The sequence below is a fragment of the Sorex fumeus genome, unplaced genomic scaffold (genome assembly GCF_029834395.1).
Source record: "Sorex fumeus unplaced genomic scaffold, SorFum_2.1 ptg000093l, whole genome shotgun sequence".
Classification (NCBI taxonomy): Eukaryota; Metazoa; Chordata; class Mammalia; order Eulipotyphla; family Soricidae; genus Sorex; species Sorex fumeus.
The window spans coordinates 4,485,604-4,503,960 of NW_026606150.1; the positions used below are offsets into that span (position 1 = coordinate 4,485,604).

The following is an 18,357-nucleotide window of genomic DNA, read 5'->3' on the forward strand; positions in this document are numbered from 1 at the left end:
GATAATCCTGGATCTACACTCAGGAATCACTCCTGGCGGTGCTCGGGGGACCATATGGGATGCTGGGAATCAAACCCAGGCCAACTGCATGCAAGGCAAACGCCCTACCCGCTGTGCTATCTCTCCAGCCCTGGACAAGTGGATTTTGGGTGCGAGAGAGTGTTCCCAGGCAGGCGGGGCGCCTTGCTGTGGCTGATCCTGGGTTCCATCCCTGGCACTGCTGTAAGCCGCTCAGTCACTTCCAAGCCTTTGGGCCGCTCAGCTGTCTTCTGGGTTCCTGTTTTATTTACTTGTTTTTATACAGGGCCAACGGGTAGGGCATTTGCCTTGCACGCCGCTGACCTGGATTCGATTCCTCTGTCTCTCTCGGAGAGCCCGGCAAGCTACCAAGAGTATCTTGCCTGCACAGCAGAGCCTGGCAAGCTCCCTTTGACTATTTGATATGACAAACACAGTAACAAGTCTCACAATGGAGACGTGACTGGTGCCCGCTTGAGCAACTCGATGGGAGGACAGTGTGTTACAGTGTTTTCTTTCAAGTATATAGGCTTCCTGGCACAGACCTTATGATTTCCAGCCAGAGAAAAGGTTCAGGGGTGAAGGCATGTGCCTTGCATACAGCTGGCCCAGGTGTGATCCCTCACCTCATATATGGTCCCCCAAGCACCACAAGGAGGGACCCCTGAGCACAGAGCCAGGAGTAGCAGCTAAGCACTACTGGATGTCATTATTATCATTTCCTGGGTTGAAAGCTTCGTGGGCTAATGCTGTTAATATAGCCTCTGAACACCACAGGATCAGAGGGCAGCAAAGCACCGTGGAGTAAATGTTTCAAGTTTTGTCAGCCACACGGTTTCTATAGCAACTACTCCAAGCAGAGGTTATTGTGCAAAAGTGCGTTCATTTATAGGAAGACAAAAAGGCATGGGTATATTCCAAAAGACTTTAAAAGGCTTTTTATTCACAATGACATAGGAATTCCATAGATCTTTTACATCATGAAATGACATTTTCAGTCATTTAAAAATGAAGTGAAGTGGACGGCGGGGGGGGGGGGGGGCAGGAGAGATAGTAGTGGAATAGTGGCACTTACCTTGCATGCCACTGAGTGGGTTCGATCCCCAGCACCCTATACGGTCCCCGGACGTTGCCAGGAGCGATCCCAGTTTGCAGAGCCAGAGGTAAGCCCTGAGCACTGCGGGGGTGTAGCTCAAACACCAAAAACTTTTTTTTTTTTTTTGCTTTTTGGGTCACACCCGGTGATGCACAGGGGTTACTCCTGGCTCTGCGCTCAGGAGTTACTTCTGGCGGTGCTCAGGGGACCATATGGGATGCTGGGAATCGAACCCGGGTCAGCCGCGTGCAAGGCAAACGCCCTACCCGCTGTGCTATTGCTCCAGCCCCCCAATTCTTTTTGCTCGAGGTAAAAGGTAAAGACCCTCCCGTTGATCGTCGATTTGCTCGAGCGGGCCCAGTAATGTCTCCATTGGAGACTTTGTTGTTACTGTATTTGGCATATCGAATACTCTCGGTAGCTTGCCGGGCTCTCCGAGAGGGGCGGAGGAATCGAACTCGCGTCGGCCATGTTGGCCGCTTGTAAGGCGAACGCCCTACCCGCTGTGCTATTGCTCCAGCCCCCCAATTCTTTTTAATTAAAATAAATTTAAATGAAGTGGCTGAAGACAGAGTCCAACAGCTGGCGCTCATGCTTTGCATGCCGGGGGCCCATCTCTGACCCAGATTTGACCCTGAGCACTGCCAGGAGGAAGCCTTGAGCCCTGAGCACCGAGCCAGCATAGTGTCAGAGCCCCACTGGGTGTGACCAACGAAATGAAGAAAGCAGGGGTGGGGTGGGGTCGTGGACTGTGTCTGCCCGCAGGTCTCCCTCCAAAGGGTAAAATCAGCGCTTTTCCCATTTCCGCCATCCCAAGGTTCAACACTGCCCATGTCCTTTTTTCTTTTTTTTTTTGCCCAGTTCTCGTGGGGCTTCACCTTGAGGGAGAGCTGCAGCCCTGTTCAAATAAGGAGCATCATCCTCCACGGCCCCAACCAGCCCACTGGGCACGTCCCATCAGTACCCTGATACGTCCAGGAGTCTTTTTTTTTTTTGCGGGGGGATGTCACATCTGGAGATATTCAGGGGTTACTCCTGGCTCTGCACTGAGGAATGACTCCTGGCGGTGCTCAGGGGATCGAACCCAGGTTGGCTGCGTGCAAGGCAAATGCCCTCCCCGCTGTGCTATCGCATCGGCCCCACATCCAGGCTTCTATGCGGATAGACTTAGCTGCCCCTGAGCCACTTAGGGGATTGGAATGCAAGAAACTGAGAGTGGGCGAGATCGGGTTGGCCGGGGTACAAAGCGCCGCAGGTCTTTCGAGAGGTGGTTACGCCGCGCATCCGAGCACGGGCCTGGAGAAGCACCCACCCTCGCCGACACCCCTGCAAGCCGGGCCCCCGGGAGTGCCAAGCGGGGGGAGGCATTGAGCCGCTGTCGGGGAAACGACACGGCCTTGGGACGCCAGCACCTTCCGGCCCTCCTTCCAGCTCCGTCCATCTCATCTAGGAACCGAGTGTCTGCGGTCCCCGAGCCTGGGAGATGAGCGAGGGCGTCGCGATTGCACGACCCCAGCCACCGCCGCGGTCGCCTCCCCCCGCCCCGGAACCTACGGCTCCGAGTGGCAAGTGCCGCGGGGGAACCTTCCCTGGCCGGACCGCCTCGCTGCCCCCGCCCATGGTTCCCGGAAGTGCCCCCTCCCCGAGCGCGTCGCAGCCATGGCGGCGGCGGCCGCTGCGCCCGGGCCGGGCTCGGGCCTCGACGACACGTCCGAGGTGCCCGAGGCGGAGGCTCCCGAGCCGCGGCGGAAAGCGCACGGGATGCTGAAGCTTTACTACGGCCTGTCGGAGGGGGAAACGGCGGGGCGCCCCTCGGGGCCCGACCCCCTGGACCCCACCGATCTCAACGGGGCGCACTTCGACCCGGAAGTTTATCTGGACAAGGTCGGTGTTGGCGGGGGCGGGGACCCGGCCGGCGGGGCGCGTCCCGCGCTCCTGGATGTCGCCTCTGACTTGGTCGCGGGGCGGAGAGAGGGAAGCCGGGGGGCTCCCAGGGGGATGGCAGCGCTCGGTTACGACCACCCGGGCCGGAGGAAGGGGCGCAGGGGCGAGTCCCGGGGCACCTGGTGCAGACCGATTGTCCGGCACGGGAGGGGGCGTGGCCCGGCGCTGACCCCCACCGGCCCTAGTAGGTGGCCCGGATTCCCGATGGGGACGCCAGCGGGTTTTTTTTTTTTTTTTTTTACGGCACCCAAAGCCCCCCGAGGCAGGCCGGGTGCTCCAGACCCCAACACTAACCATGCCATCCCCCCCAGCTGCGCAGAGAGTGCCCCCTGGCCCAGCTGATGGACAGTGAGACGGACATGGTGCGACAGATCCGGGCGCTAGACAGCGACATGCAGACCCTGGTCTATGAGAACTATAACAAGTTCATCTCGGCCACAGGTGATTCCCGCGTGGACTGGGGGTCGACCTGGCAGGGACCCGCCTCCCACTCGCGGTGAGGGGTCGCTGGAGGAATCCGCCCCGAGGATTGGCTGCGCTGGCTTTTCATGTTTTGGAGGCCACGCCCCTTGGTGCTCACGGGCTCCCGCTGGCTCAGTGCTCCAAGGTCATTTTTTGGGTGTGCTAAGGTGCATACCAGGCCCCTTGTGTGCAAAGCTTGTGCTCGGCCGTTGAAGGAACGCTCTGGCTCAGATTGATTTTGATTTTATTTGTTTTGGGGGCCACACCCGCGGTGCTCAGGGCTTACTCCTGACTCTGCACTCAGGAATCACTCTTGACAGTGCTCATGGGACCATATGGGATGCTGGGGATTGGAACCCAGTCTGTCGTGCACAAGGCAAACGCCCTCCCCCCTGTACTGTCACTCAGGCCCCTCCTCAGGATTGTTCTGAGTATCACCAAAGGGGGAAAGGGACAAAATGACATCCCACTCATTATTTGGATTCTGTTTGGCAGTGCTTAGGGGTTGTTCCCAGCTCAGTGCTCAGGGGTCACTCCCAGTGCTCAGGAGACCCTGAGGTACTTGGGATCAGTCCTAGGCCTTTGCCTCCGAAGCATGTCCTCCAGACTGCTGAGTGCTGTCTCTGGCCTGAAGATGTTGTTTCTTTGCTTCTCTGTATTTTTGTTCATGAACCACACCCAGGAGTGCTCAGGGCTAACTCCTGGCTCTCTGCTCAGGAATCACACCTGGTGGTGCTTGGGGGACCATATGTGGTGGTGGGGGTTGAATGCAAGTCAGTGGCATGCGAGGCAGGTGGCCTACCCGCTGTCTCATCAATCCAGGCCTGGCCCCCAAGTTCTTTTTTTTTTTTTCTTTTTGGGGCTTCTTGGGTCATACCTGGCTATGCACAGGGGTTACTCCTGGCTCTGCACTCAGAAATTACTCCTGGCGGTGCTCAGGGGATTATATGGGATGCTGGGAATCGAACCCAGGTCGGCTGCATGCAAGGCAAATGCCCAGCCCGCTGTGCTGTCACTCCAGCCCCTGGCCCTCCAGCTTTTGTTTATTTTTTTGCATTTTGGGTCACACCCGGCGATGCTCAGGGATTACTACTGGCTCATGCACTCAGGAATTACTCCTGACGGTACTCGGGGGACCATATGGGATGCTGGGAATCGAACCCGGGTCAGCCATGTGCAAGGCAAACGCCCTACCCACTGTGCTATCACTCCAGCGCCAACCCCAAGCTTTTAAATGAAAATTATGTAAGCACTTAAAGACTCTCTGATACCAAGAAAGCCGAGTAAGAGTCATTAGTCCCGCTTGTGGTAACTGTCTTTTCTGGTCCAGCCATTCATTGAGGATGAACTGGCAGACACTCCCTCCCACCCTGAATCCTTCCCTCCCTCATGGGCTTTTAATTTTGGCAGGGGGGTCGGGGCGGGGGGGGGCTGGTTCCTGAACTCAGAGCCTCGTGCAAGAGACAGGCTTTACCACTGAGCCTCTCTCCAGCCTCAGCATTTTTGCTTTTATTTTGGTGAGGGTCCTCATTCCCCGGCCCTGAAAGAGCCCCCAATATGCCATCAGGCTACACTAGCACGTGACAGGGACGAATGGAGATGTTACTGGCGCCCGCTCGAGCAGATTGATGAAGAACAGGGTGATAGTGATAGTGATTTGGTGACTGAGGGAGGGTGCCTCCCATCAGTGTTAAGGGAGATCAGGGGATATTTTCAGAGATCCTTAGTGCTCTCAGATCCAGCACTTTCGGGGGTCAGGGAGGGCACCCTATTGTGTGGGGGGATATGCAAGGCCAGGAATTGAACCTGGGGCCTCCACGTGACACTTTTGAGTTCCAACCCTTGAGCAATCTCCCTAGTCCCCTTTCCTTCAGTTAAGCAAAGATACACCCCCCCCCAAAAAAAATGGGGCCTGAGTAGTATTCAATGGGTAGGGTGCTAACTTAGAGCACACCAACCTGGGTTCAATTCCCAGTTCCACATCCAGTCCCCCAAGCATCATCAGGAGTGATTCCTGAGCACAGAGCCTGGAGTAAGCCCCAAGCACAGTCAAGTGTGCTAACGATTATGACAGGGGACACAAAGATCTATGGTCCCCTTATTTTCCAGTCAAGACAGCTCTAGAAAAATGTCTGTCAGCTTCGCGAGCTTCTGTCTTCCATTGGCTTCATTTTGTTTGTTGATTTTTTTTTGTTTTTTTTTGCTTTTTGGGTCACACCCGGCGATGCCCAGGGGTTACTCCTGGCTTTGCACTCAGGAATCACTCCTGGCGATGCTTGGGGGATCATATGGGATGCTGGGAATCGAACCTGGGTCGGCCGCGTACAAGGCAAACACCCTACCTGCTGTGCTATTGCTCCAGCCCCTGTTGATTGGTTTTAATTGGTTTTGGGGCCATAGGTGGCGGTGCTCAGGGTTTACTCCCGGCTCTGAGCTCCAGGTGGGTTTGCGGGGTCATATGTGCTGCGGGCGACGGAGCCTGGGTGAGTCACGTGCCTCCCTGCTGAACTGTTGCTGGCTGACACTGTGAAGCTGACTTCAAAACGGCTAATAAACTGGAGGCAGAACTGCAGGCTCTGCAGCGCTCTGCGCATCGACGTGGCGGCGGCAGAGTAACCTACTGTCTTTGCTCCTTTACCTGTGACTAGGTTCCTCACTGCGTGCTAATGTCACCGTCAAAATAAGCAAGAAACCACGACTTCGGTGCTGAAGCATTTCTTACAGGGATCTTGCAAAACGTCCTATTTTCTTAGAATATACACATTATCTCTTTTTGAGCCACACCTGGCAGTGCTCAGGGCTTACTCCTGGCTCTGCACTCAGGAATTGCTCCTGGCGGTACTTGGGGATCCTATGTCATGCCAGGGATCGAACCCGGGTTGGCTGCGTACAAGGCAAACACCCTTCCCACTGTACTGTCGCTCTGACCCCAGAATATACATGATGTCAGGGATTCTGAATCTCTAGACTGTAAAGGAATACTCGAGGAATACTCCCTGGACCTTTCTTTCTTTTTTTTTTTTTTTGCAAAAGCCTGTTTTGGGAATTGCACCACAGAGTCCCCAAGACTGTAGGAGGGCCTGGGTGTGGCTCCAAAGACAAACAGAACATTTTATGAGATGACTGGGTTGACGGGGAGAATGCAGCAGGAATTTAGCAAATAACGCTGATTGTGGCTTCGTCTCATTTTAGGTGGCAAGTGCGATGAAAATATTACTCGGCAGAGTAGACACAGGGCCCGGTGAGCGGTGCTGAGAGAGGAGGCTGAGACCTCAGATGCCCAGAGTTGATCCCAAAGCAGGTGTGGCAGGGGCTTCTGTTGTGAGTGGCACATGGAAGGTACCTTCCATGCTGCTGAATCCACATCAAATCTCAGGAACATTCTGTTTTGATGTCTGGGCAGCTAATAATCAGGCTCCCTCCCCTCAATACTTAAAAAAAAGAAAACTGGGCTGAAGAGATAGCACAGTGGAGAAGGTGCCTGCCTCATCAGTGACTGACCCAGATTTGGTCCCCTGTTTACTAGACTGTGTCTGAGCGCCTCCAGGAGTGATCCCTGAGCGCAAAACCAGGAGTAAGCCCTGAGCACAGCTGGGTGTAACCCCCAAACAAAACAAAAGCAGTTGATTTATCACCAGAAACCATAAGCATCAAGAAGGCAGTGGATTTCAAAGTGCTGCTAGGAAAAAAATAACCAACCAAGATTTCTATCCCTGGTAAAAACTATCATGAATACTGCAGGGTACGGCCTACCCCCACAAGAAAACAACAACAAAAAAACACCCAACCTATCATGATCCAAAAACAAAGAGACTGGAGTATCTGCCTGCAGCAGCCTGGGGTTTGGTCCCTGACATCCCAAGTCACCCAGGCACCACCAGTTATGATTTCAAACAAAAAAGATGTGACGTGTGGTAATTGCAGTATAGAGGAATGGCAGGATCTATTACGAAGATTTTTTTGCAGCATAAAACTTAGGTTGGTAATAATCTAAACCAGCTTTTTGGGGACCTTCCCCAGTAATTCTTGTAGAGTCTGGGGAACCACTTCTGCACTGCTCAACCAGCGGGGCTGGGTGGTTCGGTGCCTGGGGCTGGCAGTGTTGGGCTGCTTGGACCCAGAGGTCCTGGTGGCTCTATGCCTGGAGTCAGCCGCTCCGGGGGCTTGAACTCAGGACCTTGAACATCTCCCCGCCCTTTGAACTATCTCCCTGGCCCAAGAACCAGATTTTTAGAAGTTAAGATTCCATGATAACCCCCAGGGCAAACATTGAGAGGCCCCTAAGGGGGCCGGAGAGATAGTGCAGCACGTAACGCACATGGTGGTCAATCCCTGGCGCTCTCTCTGGTCCCCCAGCAGTACCAGGAATGAACCCAGAGTCAGAGCCAGGAGCAAGCCCTGAGCACACTGGGTGCAGACCAAGCAACAACTGCTCCCCAAGAAACCCACCTAGGAATATATACATTTATATAAATAAATCAACAGGGGCTGGAGCACAGCGGGTAGGGCGTTTGCCCTGCATGCGGGTGATCCGGGTTCGATTTGCAGCATCCCATGGTCTCAACACCCGAGCACCGCCAGGAGTAATTCCTGAGTGCAGAGCCAGGAGTAACCCCTGTGCATCGCTGGGGGTGACCCAGAAAGAAAACAAATCAACAAGGGTTATTTTTGGAGCAGTAGCAGGGAAATGGAAACACGGAATAGCAAGTGGGCACGTGGCCTGTCAGCAGCACGGCTCAAACCCCCCGCTGGCTTAGCTGTTGCCTGTCAGAGACATGTTTGTATTCAGGCTACACAGAACATGAAAACGAAGTCAGGCCAGAGAGCTCAGGACTGAACACCTGCAGATTCAGCCCCGGTCACCCGAGAACTGCTGGGAGTGACCCCCACACCCCAGCACTGCTTGGTCTCAGTAAGCACCACAAAAGCAAGGTATTCCATGCAAAGAGTAACCAAGTTACAGTAGCTATTTCAACACCAATATAGAACTGAAGGGGCCGATAGTACAGCAAGGAGGGCTTTTGCCTTGCATGCGACTGACCCAGGCTTGATCCCCAACACCCCATGTGGTCCCCTGGGCTCACTAGGAATGATCCCTGAGTGCAGAGCCAGGATCCCAAAGCACAGCACACACCCACCCACCCACAAAGTAGTAGAACTTAAGAGCCGGAGAGAGAGTATAAGGGTTGGGTGAGTACAACAGACTCCAGTTAAATTCTCAGCACCACAGGCTGAAGAGAGCACAGTGGGAAGAGAGCTTGCCTTTCTTTTTTGTTTATTTTTTGCTTTTTTTTTGGGTCGTACCCAGCAATGCTCAGGAATTACTCCTGGCAGTGCTTGGGGGGCCTACAGGATGCCGGCGATTGAACTGGGACCAGCTGCATGCAAGGCAAACGCCCTACCCACTGTACTGTCGCCCTGGCCCGAGCTCTTGCCTTTTATGGAGTCGGTTGGGGTTCTGTCCCTGGCACCCCCTATAGTCCCCCAAACCCCACCAGGGGTAATTCCTGAGTGTAGAGCCAGGAGTAAGCCCTGCTGGGTGTGGCCCCAAACAAACATCTCAGCACTGTACATGGAGCCCAAGCCAGGGTGTCACTCCTGAGTACTATAAAGTGTGCCTCAATGCCCTGCACCTCCCTAAAAATGTAGAATTGCAGACAAGAACTGTTAGAGAAAAAGTACTCTTTATAATAATAAAAGATAGTGCTGGGGTAAGACACTTGCCTTGCATGAGCCCCGCACAGACACAGTCCGGGTTGGTCCCTGGCACCATGGGGCACCTGAGCACAGAGCTGCCAGTAGCTGCAGAGCACTGATGGGTATGGCCCAGGACGCCCAAAAAAGGAAAAAAGAGGGTCACGATTATGGTTCAGGGGCTGGAGCGATGGCACAGTGGGACTTTTGCCTGGCACGTGGCTGACGCGGGTTTGATCCCCAGCATCCCATATGGTCCCCTGAGCACCGCCAGGAGGATTTCTGAGTGCAGAGGTAGGAGTAACTCATGTGCATTGCCTGGTGTGACCCAAAAAGAGGAAAGAAGATTATGGTTCAGTGATTAGAATGCAGGAGACCAGGGTTCAGTCTGCCACACGGCATGGTCCCCCAAGATCTGAGCCAGGAGTAGCCTCTGAGCACCGGCTGTGGTCCAGCCCCTCCCCCCAAATTCAGTCCATCAAAAAGATGCGAAAAATCATGACCATATAAGCACCTAATGGCTGAGCCCCAAAATTCATGCAGCAAAAATGGATAAAATTGAGGGAAGAACTAGCAAACCAGCAGGAATAGTTGAAAGCATCAAAATCTCACTGCCGTAAAAGGACAGAACTCGAAAGAAAAACATCCAGAAAAGAAAAGATTCACCACAGACAGAGGCTAACGGGGCTCGCAGAGGCTCCCAGACCCTGCGTCCAAGGGAGCACAAGCCACATTTTCAGTTACACACGGAGCATTCTCCAGGACCCTGCTTCGGCTCATCCCCATTTGCTAATATACTTAACAAGAATTTAAATCACATCGAGTGTGTTGTGTTGTTTGACCCCAGTGAAACTACAGACCACAAAGAAATTCGAGAAATTCACAGACCTCAGACTACAGCTGTTTATAAATACTCCAGCGCAGCAGTGCACTCAGTGGTTTAGCAGGGGGCAGTGCCTTGCGCCGCAGCCCAAGGCTCAGTTCTCCGCATCGGGCAGCCAGACAGGCTAAGCGCCGCACGCTGTCACGTGGAACACAAGCTCAGTGATGGTTCAGGAGATTAATTCAGGCGCAAGACAAAAGCTGATGACCTGGGGCTGGAATGATAGCACAGCTGGTAGGGCGTTTGCCTTGCATGCGGCCAACCCGGGGTTCGAGTCCCAGCATCCCGTATGGTCCCCAGGAGTAATTCCTGAGTGCAGAGCCAGGAATGCTGTTGTGCAATGCCAGGTGTAACCCAAAAAGCCAAAAAGAAAAAAAAAAGCCAGTGACCTCTGCCACAAGTGACATCGAAGCAAAGCAAAGGAACAGAGTTGACAGGACAAACTCGAACCAGTGGGAGGGGGGCTCTGAAAGGGTTGAGGGGGGCAGTCAGCCAACTGTGGTGGAAGGATGTTGACACCACAGACATGTGTGGTAACATTGTAGCCCTGAAGCATCAGCAATTACAGTCTTACACAGCAGCGTTCCTTTCATAAAATAAGCCAAAAATGTGCACGCATTAAAGCACTGCTTTTTTTTTTTTTTTGTCTTTGGGCCACACCCAGCAATGCTCAGGGGTTACTCCTGGCTCTGCACTCAGGAATCACCCCTGGCAATACTCGGAGACCATATGGGACGCTCTCGATTGAACCTGGGTCAGCTGTATGCAAGGCAAACACCCTCCCCACTCAACTATCGCCCCGCCCCGAAGTGCTGCTTCTGTGTTCAATGTACAGGACCCTTTAGTCCATAGAGACAGAAAGTGGAAGCAGGAACCGGACAGGGGTTGAGGCACTTGCCTTGAATGCGGCTGACTGGTTTGATCCCCGGCTCTGCATATGGTCCCCAGGGCACCATCAGGAGTGAGCCCTGAGCATAGGCAGGTGTGCATGGGTCTATTTCTAAATAAATGTAGAAATGATTTTATTTATAAATGATAAATTTTATATATTAATATAAGTTATATATATATACACATAACAGCTGAGTGGTGCCAAGGACTGAGGCAGGGGTGAGGGAAGTGTCTGCCGTGATTCACAGGGGTTCTTTGTTTTCCACTTCAGTGGTGACATTTGGTGCCAGCCTGTGTACATGACTAAGTAGAGGAAGAATCACTGAATTTTATATTTCAGTTAACAAACCAAACAAGTGGCCCAGGGAGACCGTACCAAGGATCAGGCACTAGATGTGCCACAACCATGATTTAAATCCTGGCACTGTGGCTGGTGCGATAGTGTAATGGGTAAGGTGCCTGCCTTGCACACAGCCAACCCAGGTTCAATCCCCAGCATCCCCTGTGTTCCCCTGAGCACTGTCAGGAGCAGTTCCTGAGTACAGAGCCAGGAGTAAGCCCTGGTGGTGGCCAGACTTGGCTCCTAGGCCCAAGTTTGCTAACCCCTGGCCTAGACACTGAGATTGGTTTTGAAATTTCTGTGGGTTGAACTGGAAAGGGGACTGCAGTGAAGAGCCTCTTCCCTCCCTACCTCCGGCGAAGAGATCTCTATCTGGTTTCTCTCTGTTTATCTTTGTGTGGGACCAGGGTTGCGCGGGCTGTCTGTCACGCATGCGCTTTACTCTTGAGCCACACCCCAGTCCAACGAAGCCGTCGGCCCCAGCCCGTGTCGTGGGAGATGGCAGACACAACGGGGCATGGGTCAGCAGGTAGCCCCTTGGCATTCATGAGTGGCACAGCTCCCAGGCTCAGCCCCAGTTGACACCCAGCCCCCTCTCTGGGTGACTAGCACCCCGGAGGTGGCTGACAGATGGCTGCCACTCAGCCTAGTGCCAGGCGCACATGGGGACCGGCTTCTGCCGGGGCTCTGTGCTGCTTTGTCGTCTGTGGTTGTGGCGATGGCTTTGCAGTCAGCCTCAAGGAGACCAAGATGGGGAATTCTTTTACCCTGCTCAGCGACAACTTTGCTTTGAGTTTCATCCATTGGAAATGAGGTTCAAAAATTCTGGGGTGAGGGGCTGGAGCAGTAGTATAGCAGCTGGGGCGTTTGCCTTTCCAACCCAGGTTCAATTCCCAGCATCCCATATGGTCCCCTGAGCACCGCCAGGAGTAATTCTTGCATGCAAAGCCAGGAGTAACCATTGTGCATTGTGGGGTGTGACCCAAAAAGCAAAAAAAAAAAAAAATTCTGTGGTGGGTGGACACAGCCAGTAGTGCTCGGGGCTTACCCCTGGATCTGCTCAGGGATCACTCCTGGCAAGGCTCGGGGTTGCCTCGGTGATGCCAGGCATCAAACTAGGTTAACCGTGCATGAGCGTCTTAACCCCTGCACTACCTCTCTGGCCCCTCAGATGTCTTTTGGGTCCAGACACCTCTGGATCTGTTCTTGGGGACTTGGGAGGGAGGACAATGGAGAGGGCGCTTGCCTTGCTAGCGGCTGACCCAGGTTTGATCCCCGCCCCCCCCCCCCCATGTGGTTTCCCAGGCCTGCCAGGAGTGATTCCTGAGTTCAGAGCCAGGAATAAGCCCTGAGCTATAGGTGTTCCCAGCCCCCACCGCTTTCCCCCCCAAAATAATCTGTTCTGGTGATAGCATTTGGCAGAGTGGGATGGAGGTGGTTGGACCCTGGGCCGTGCGGTTTGTAAGTGGAATGAGAATGTGCTTAGAGCTGGTGAAATGCGTCCCCACCATCCGCTCAGGATCCCTCTCAACGCTGTTTCCAGCTTCTGCCTTCGCTCTTTCGTTCCTTGTTTGTTCGGTGGCTTACTGGGCCACACCTGGCTGTGCTCTGGGACCGCTCAGGTGACTATATGGGGCGCTAGGGCTCGACTGGGGTCAGTCTCATGCAAGGCTGTGCTGTGTCTCGGGGTCCCCGCTTTGTTGTCTCTTTGCCCCCCACAACATGCTGTTAAGTAGGTCCACAGGCAGAGCTCGGGCAGGGCCGGGCAGCCGTGCCCACAGCACAGTCTCAGCCATGCCCACAACACAGCCTCAGCCGCATGGGATCTGCCTTAGTAGATCCGGGGCGGCCCTCTGTCCGTTCAGCCTGGAGAGTTTTTTCTTTGGGGGGATTTGGGGCCACAACTGGCAGTGCCCGGAGGCTACTCCTGGCTTTGTGCTTAGGATACCCAGGATCAATCCAGCCGCTCACTGAGCAGGTGCCCTAACCACTGGACTGTCTCTGGCCTCGGCCTCTGGATTTGGAGGAAGCTGTTTGCTCGTATTTTCTCTGTGAAGCCACATGGCCAGTGGAGAGGTGGGGCCTGGATTGGAGTTGGGGGTGGGGGGCTGGGCAGGTGAGGTGTCTGGGAAGCTGGGACAGCGGACCCATCAGAGAGGTGGGAAGGACGAATGCATGGTGGCGCTTTGCAGTCATCATTTATTTATTGGTTTGGGGGCCACACCCAGCGATGCCCAGGGGCTACTCCTGACTGCGCTCAAGAATTACACCTGGCAGTGCTTGGGGGACCATATGGGGTGCTGGAAGCCGTACTATCTCCAGCCCCTTGAGACCCTGATTTAAAGGAGGTTCCGTGGCCAGTTTTCGGCTGAGTGCATGGGGTTCGCTAATAAGTGGCAGAGGGTGGCACAGAAAGCTGGTGCGTCACGGACGTGGAGGAACAGGGGAAACATGGGGCAGTGAGGGATGTTCAGAGTGATCAAGGCAGGCCCGGAAGCGTTCAGAGGGGTGTCAGTGGGAAGAGGGCCTGGCGGTGGGTTTAGAGGCACCATTCTTTGCCTTGCACGTGGCGCGGCCTACCCGGGTTCAATCCCCGGCATCCCTTATGGTCCCCTAGCACCGCCAGGAGCTATTCCTGAGTGCAGAGCCAGGAGTAACCCCTGAGCATCACTGGGTGTGGAGTCCAAAAAGCAAAAATAAAATAAATAGAGGTGCCATTCTCTGTGAGGCCCAGGAGAGTGGCAGCGAGGTGGCAGAGGCCAGACGGAGTCAAGATGGGCCTGCGAGGTGCTGGGATCCACGGGGAGGTGCGGGCTCAGGAAGGGAGGGGTGCGGCAGAGAACACCAGTTTTGCGCGAAGCTGGAGTGTGGAGGGCAGAATCAGGGCACTGGGGGCCGGAGCAACAGCACAGCAGGGAGGGCGTTTGCCTTGCACGTGGCGGACCCAGGTTCGATTCTCAGCATCCCATATGGTCCCCTGAGCACTGCCAGGAGTAATTTCTGAGTTCATGAGCCAGGAGTAACCCCTGTGCATCGCCGGGTGGGACCCAACAAGCGAAAAAAGAAAAAAAGAATCAGGGCACTGGAAGAGGCTGGGACTGAGGGTGGAGGGGAGAACGGCCCCCCCAGTGCCGGTGATGAGGGTGAGCGGGTGTGGATTGTGCCACCTGGAGGTCTAGGCTCTGGGTGGCTGGACTGGGATCCCGCAGGCCCCCTCAGCGTCAGGACCAGGGGTACAGCTGGGGCGGGGTCAGTTCCTACGGACTGGCCCCGGGGTCACCGAGCCTCCCCTGCTGTTCTCTGCCCGTGCCCCCCCCAGACACCATCCGGAAGATGAAGAACGACTTCCGGAAGATGGAGGACGAGATGGACCGGCTGGCCGCCAACATGGCTGTGATCACGGACTTCAGCGCGCGCATCAGTGCCACCCTGCAGGACCGCCACGAGCGCATCACCAAGCTGGCAGGTGGGCGCTCCCCCACCCCGGCCCCCGGCCCCCACCACCGTCTGGGTGGGCTCCCCCACCCTCGCGGGGCCCGGCCACTCACCCGCCACACCCTCCGGCCCCCGCAGGGGTGCACGCGCTCCTGCGGAAGCTGCAGTTTCTCTTCGAGCTGCCCTCGCGCCTCACCAAGTGCGTGGAGCTGGGCGCCTACGGGCAGGCCGTGCGCTACCAGGGCCGCGCGCGCGCGCCGTGCTGCAGCAGTACCAGCACCTGCCGTCCTTCCGCGCCATCCAGGACGACTGCCAGCTCATCACGGCGCGCTTGGCCCAGCAGCTGCGCCAGCGGTTCAGGTGGGCCCCGGCCCGCCCGCCCGCGCGGCCCCACCGAGCCCCCGGGGATCCCCCCCACCATCACCGCCTCCCGCTCCCCGCAGGGAGGGCGGCTCGGGCGCCCCGGAGCAGGCCGAGTGCGTGGAGCTGCTGCTGGCGCTGGGCGAGCCGGCGGCCGAGCTGTGCGAGGAGTTCCTGGCCCACGCGCGCGGGCGGCTGGAGGAGGAGCTGGCCAGCCTGGAGGCCGACCTGGGCCCGTCGCCGCCGGCCCCCCGACGTGCTGGAGTTCACGGATCGCGGGGGCAGCGGCTTCGTGGGCGGCCTGTGCCAGGTGGCGGCGGCCTACCAGGAGCTCTTCGCCGCCCAGGGCCCCGCGGGTGCCGAGAAGCTGGCGGCGTTCGCCCGCGAGCTGGGCGGCCGCTACTTCGCGCTGGTGGAGCGGCGGCTGGCGCAGGAGCAGGGCGGCGGCGACAACTCGCTGCTGGTGCGCGCGCTCGACCGCTTCCACCGGCGCCTGCGGGCCCCGGGGCCCCTGCTGGCCGCCGCCGGGCTGGCCGAGGCCGCCACGGAGATCGTGGAGCGGGTGGCCCGCGAGCGCCTGGGCCACCACCTGCAGGGCCTGCGGGCCGCCTTCCTGGGCTGCCTGACCGATGTGCGCCAGGCCCTGGCCGCGCCGCGCCTGGCAGGGAAGGAAGGCCCCGGCCTGGCCGAGCTGCTGAGCAACGTGGCCAGCTCCATCCTGAGCCACATCAAGGCGTCACTGGCCGCTGTGCACCTCTTCACGGCCAAGGAGGTGTCCTTCTCCAACAAGCCCTACTTCCGGGTACGCCCGCCCCACCAACTCTCTTCCTCCCGGCTCTCTCTGCTGGTCCTGAGGCTGCCCCCCAGGACACAGAGCTTCTCTGGATGTAGCTTCGCAGTGTCCTGTCATAGCCCCGGGTGGGGGGATGACACCCCTGATGTCTGTTGCAGGGTACCCAGTGTGGGCTCAGTCCCCTCAGACCTCCCCTGTTGCTGGGATACAAGACTCTTTCTTGGGGGGGGGCTGGGGCATTCAGGGTCCCTCCCCAGGAGGAGGGACCAGCTGGGAACCGGCTCCCACACCTCACAGGGCGAGTTCTGCAGCCAGGGCGTCCGGGAGGGCCTCATCGTGGGCTTCATCCACTCCATGTGCCAGACGGCCCAGAGCTTCTGTGACAGCCCTGGGGAGAAGGGGGGTGCCACGCCGCCCGCCCTGCTCCTGCTGCTGTCTCGCCTCTGCCTGGACTACGAGACGGCCACCATCTCCTACATCCTCACCCTCACGGATGAGCAGTTCCTCGTGCAGGTGAGCCGTCCGCACCTGGGGCACCGGGCCAGCACCCCAGGGCGTGCCCGGCACTCACCGCTGCTCGGCCCCGTGTCCCCGGCCAGGACCCGTCTCCGGTGACGCCCGTGAGCACACTGTGCACTGAGGCCAGGGAGACCGCCCGGTGCCTGCTGACACACTACGTGAAGGTGCAGGGCCTGGTCATCTCCCAGATGCTGCGCAAGAGCGTGGAGACGCGGGACTGGCTGAGCACGCTGGAGCCCCGCAACGTGCGGGCCGTCATGAAGCGGGTGGTGGAGGACACCACGGCCATCGACGTGCAGGTCTGCAGCCCCGGGCACGGGGGTGCTCCCCTCCACGGCCCCAGACTGTGGGGTCACGGGGTGCGGGGCCAAGGGTGGCTCTGAAGATGGAGAGGGGTACCAACTTTGGGGGGTGCTGGAGCTAAAGCCCAGAGCTGCTTGTGAAGTGTGAACCGCGCCATCAACCCTTAAGTACCAACTATATTTTTTAAGTGGGGGATGTTGGCCACATCCTGTGCTTGGTGCTAACTCCAGGCGCTGCACTCAGGAATCACTCCTGGTGGGACTCAGAGGATCCTGTGGGGTCTCAGGGATCAAACCTGGCTTGGCTCCAAACACCCCAACCCAACAACAAACCCTACTGTCTTCCCGGTTCTAAGTACTATTCCGTCCCACCTTTGCCCCCTCCACATGGCTCGTATTCATGGTGACCGAAATGATACCCAGTGGCCTCTTGAAACAGTGTATCTATCCCTTTGGCCCACTACTCCGGCCCCCCCTGCAGTACCTCCTCTCACCACCAGGTGGGACTCCTGTACGAAGAGGGCGTGCGCAAGGCCCAGAGCAGCGACTCGAGCAAGCGAACCTTCTCGGTGTACAGCAGCTCTCGGCAGCAGGGTCGCTATGCACCCAGCTACACGCCCAGGTCTGCCTCCCGGCTGCCCCGTGAGGCCCCAGGGGCAGCGGATAAAAGATGGGGGTGCACACAGGCTCTGATTGCATTTCTCCACCCTTGTCAGTGCGCCAATGGACACCAACCTCTTGAGCAACATCCAGAAGCTGTTTTCAGAGCGGATTGATGTGTTCAGCCCTGTGGAATTCAACAAGGTCTGAAGTCCCCGTGTCGCTGCCTTCCCGGGCCCTGGGTGGGGCTGGGTGGCTGCAGCAGACCTATGGAGCCCTCGAACTGACCCCTCTGCTGTCCCTGGGGGCCGTTTCTAGGTGTGCGTGGTGGTCCAGAGCCCCACCATCCACTTCATATGTGGTCCTTGGCCATGACCTTGCTTCTGGCCAGGATCTCGGTGCACCGCACACACGCCTGTCCTTGTCCCACAGTGCCATGCCCATCCCCTTCTTCCTGAGTCCATGTTCTGCCCAGCACAGGACTTAGTGCCCCCTTCTGACCCAGTGAGCCTCTTCCTGTCCGCCCCCGCCCCCGCCCTGGGTCTCCGAATCTCCTATCTTACTTTCCCTCTCCCTCCCCTTTGCTGCCCCTCTTAGCCCCTGCCTGGCAGGTGGGGCCGCGCCGCACTCCCCAACACCTGTGTCCCTGCCCGCAGGTCTCCGTGCTGACCGGCATCATCAAGATCAGCCTGAAGACGCTGCTGGAGTGCGTGCGGCTGCGCACCTTCGGGCGCTTCGGGCTGCAGCAGGTGCAAGTGGACTGTCACTTCCTGCAGCTCTACCTGTGGCGCTTCGTGGCCGACGAGGAGCTCGTGCACCTGCTGCTGGACGAAGTGGTGGCCTCGGCCGCCCTGCGCTGCCCAGACCCCGTGCCCATGGAACCCAGTGTCGTCGAGGTCATCTGCGAGCGCGGCTAGGCCCACCGCGGACCCCCTCCTCTCCCACCCTCGGATCCCCCAATAAAACTGTGTTGCCACCGCTGATTCGCCTCTCCCGGGAGCTGCGGGCCGGGCCGGGGCG

The 18,357-nt window shown here is 57.3% G+C and overlaps 1 protein-coding gene across 1 annotated transcript; it reads left to right on the forward strand.

The window, feature by feature from the left end:
- Nucleotides 1-2,744: 2,744 nt before the first annotated feature.
- VPS51 (VPS51 subunit of GARP complex) lies at nucleotides 2,745-18,317 on the forward strand. Its single transcript, XM_056131790.1, is given in 12 exon segments — nucleotides 2,745-2,998; nucleotides 3,370-3,499; nucleotides 14,648-14,794; nucleotides 14,902-15,008; nucleotides 15,011-15,123; nucleotides 15,207-15,372; nucleotides 15,374-15,925; nucleotides 16,214-16,429; nucleotides 16,516-16,734; nucleotides 17,238-17,359; nucleotides 17,454-17,541; nucleotides 17,994-18,317. Coding segments are annotated over 12 exon segments (2,346 nt in total). The 5' UTR covers nucleotides 2,745-2,773; the 3' UTR covers nucleotides 18,255-18,317.
- Nucleotides 18,318-18,357: the final 40 nt, after the last annotated feature.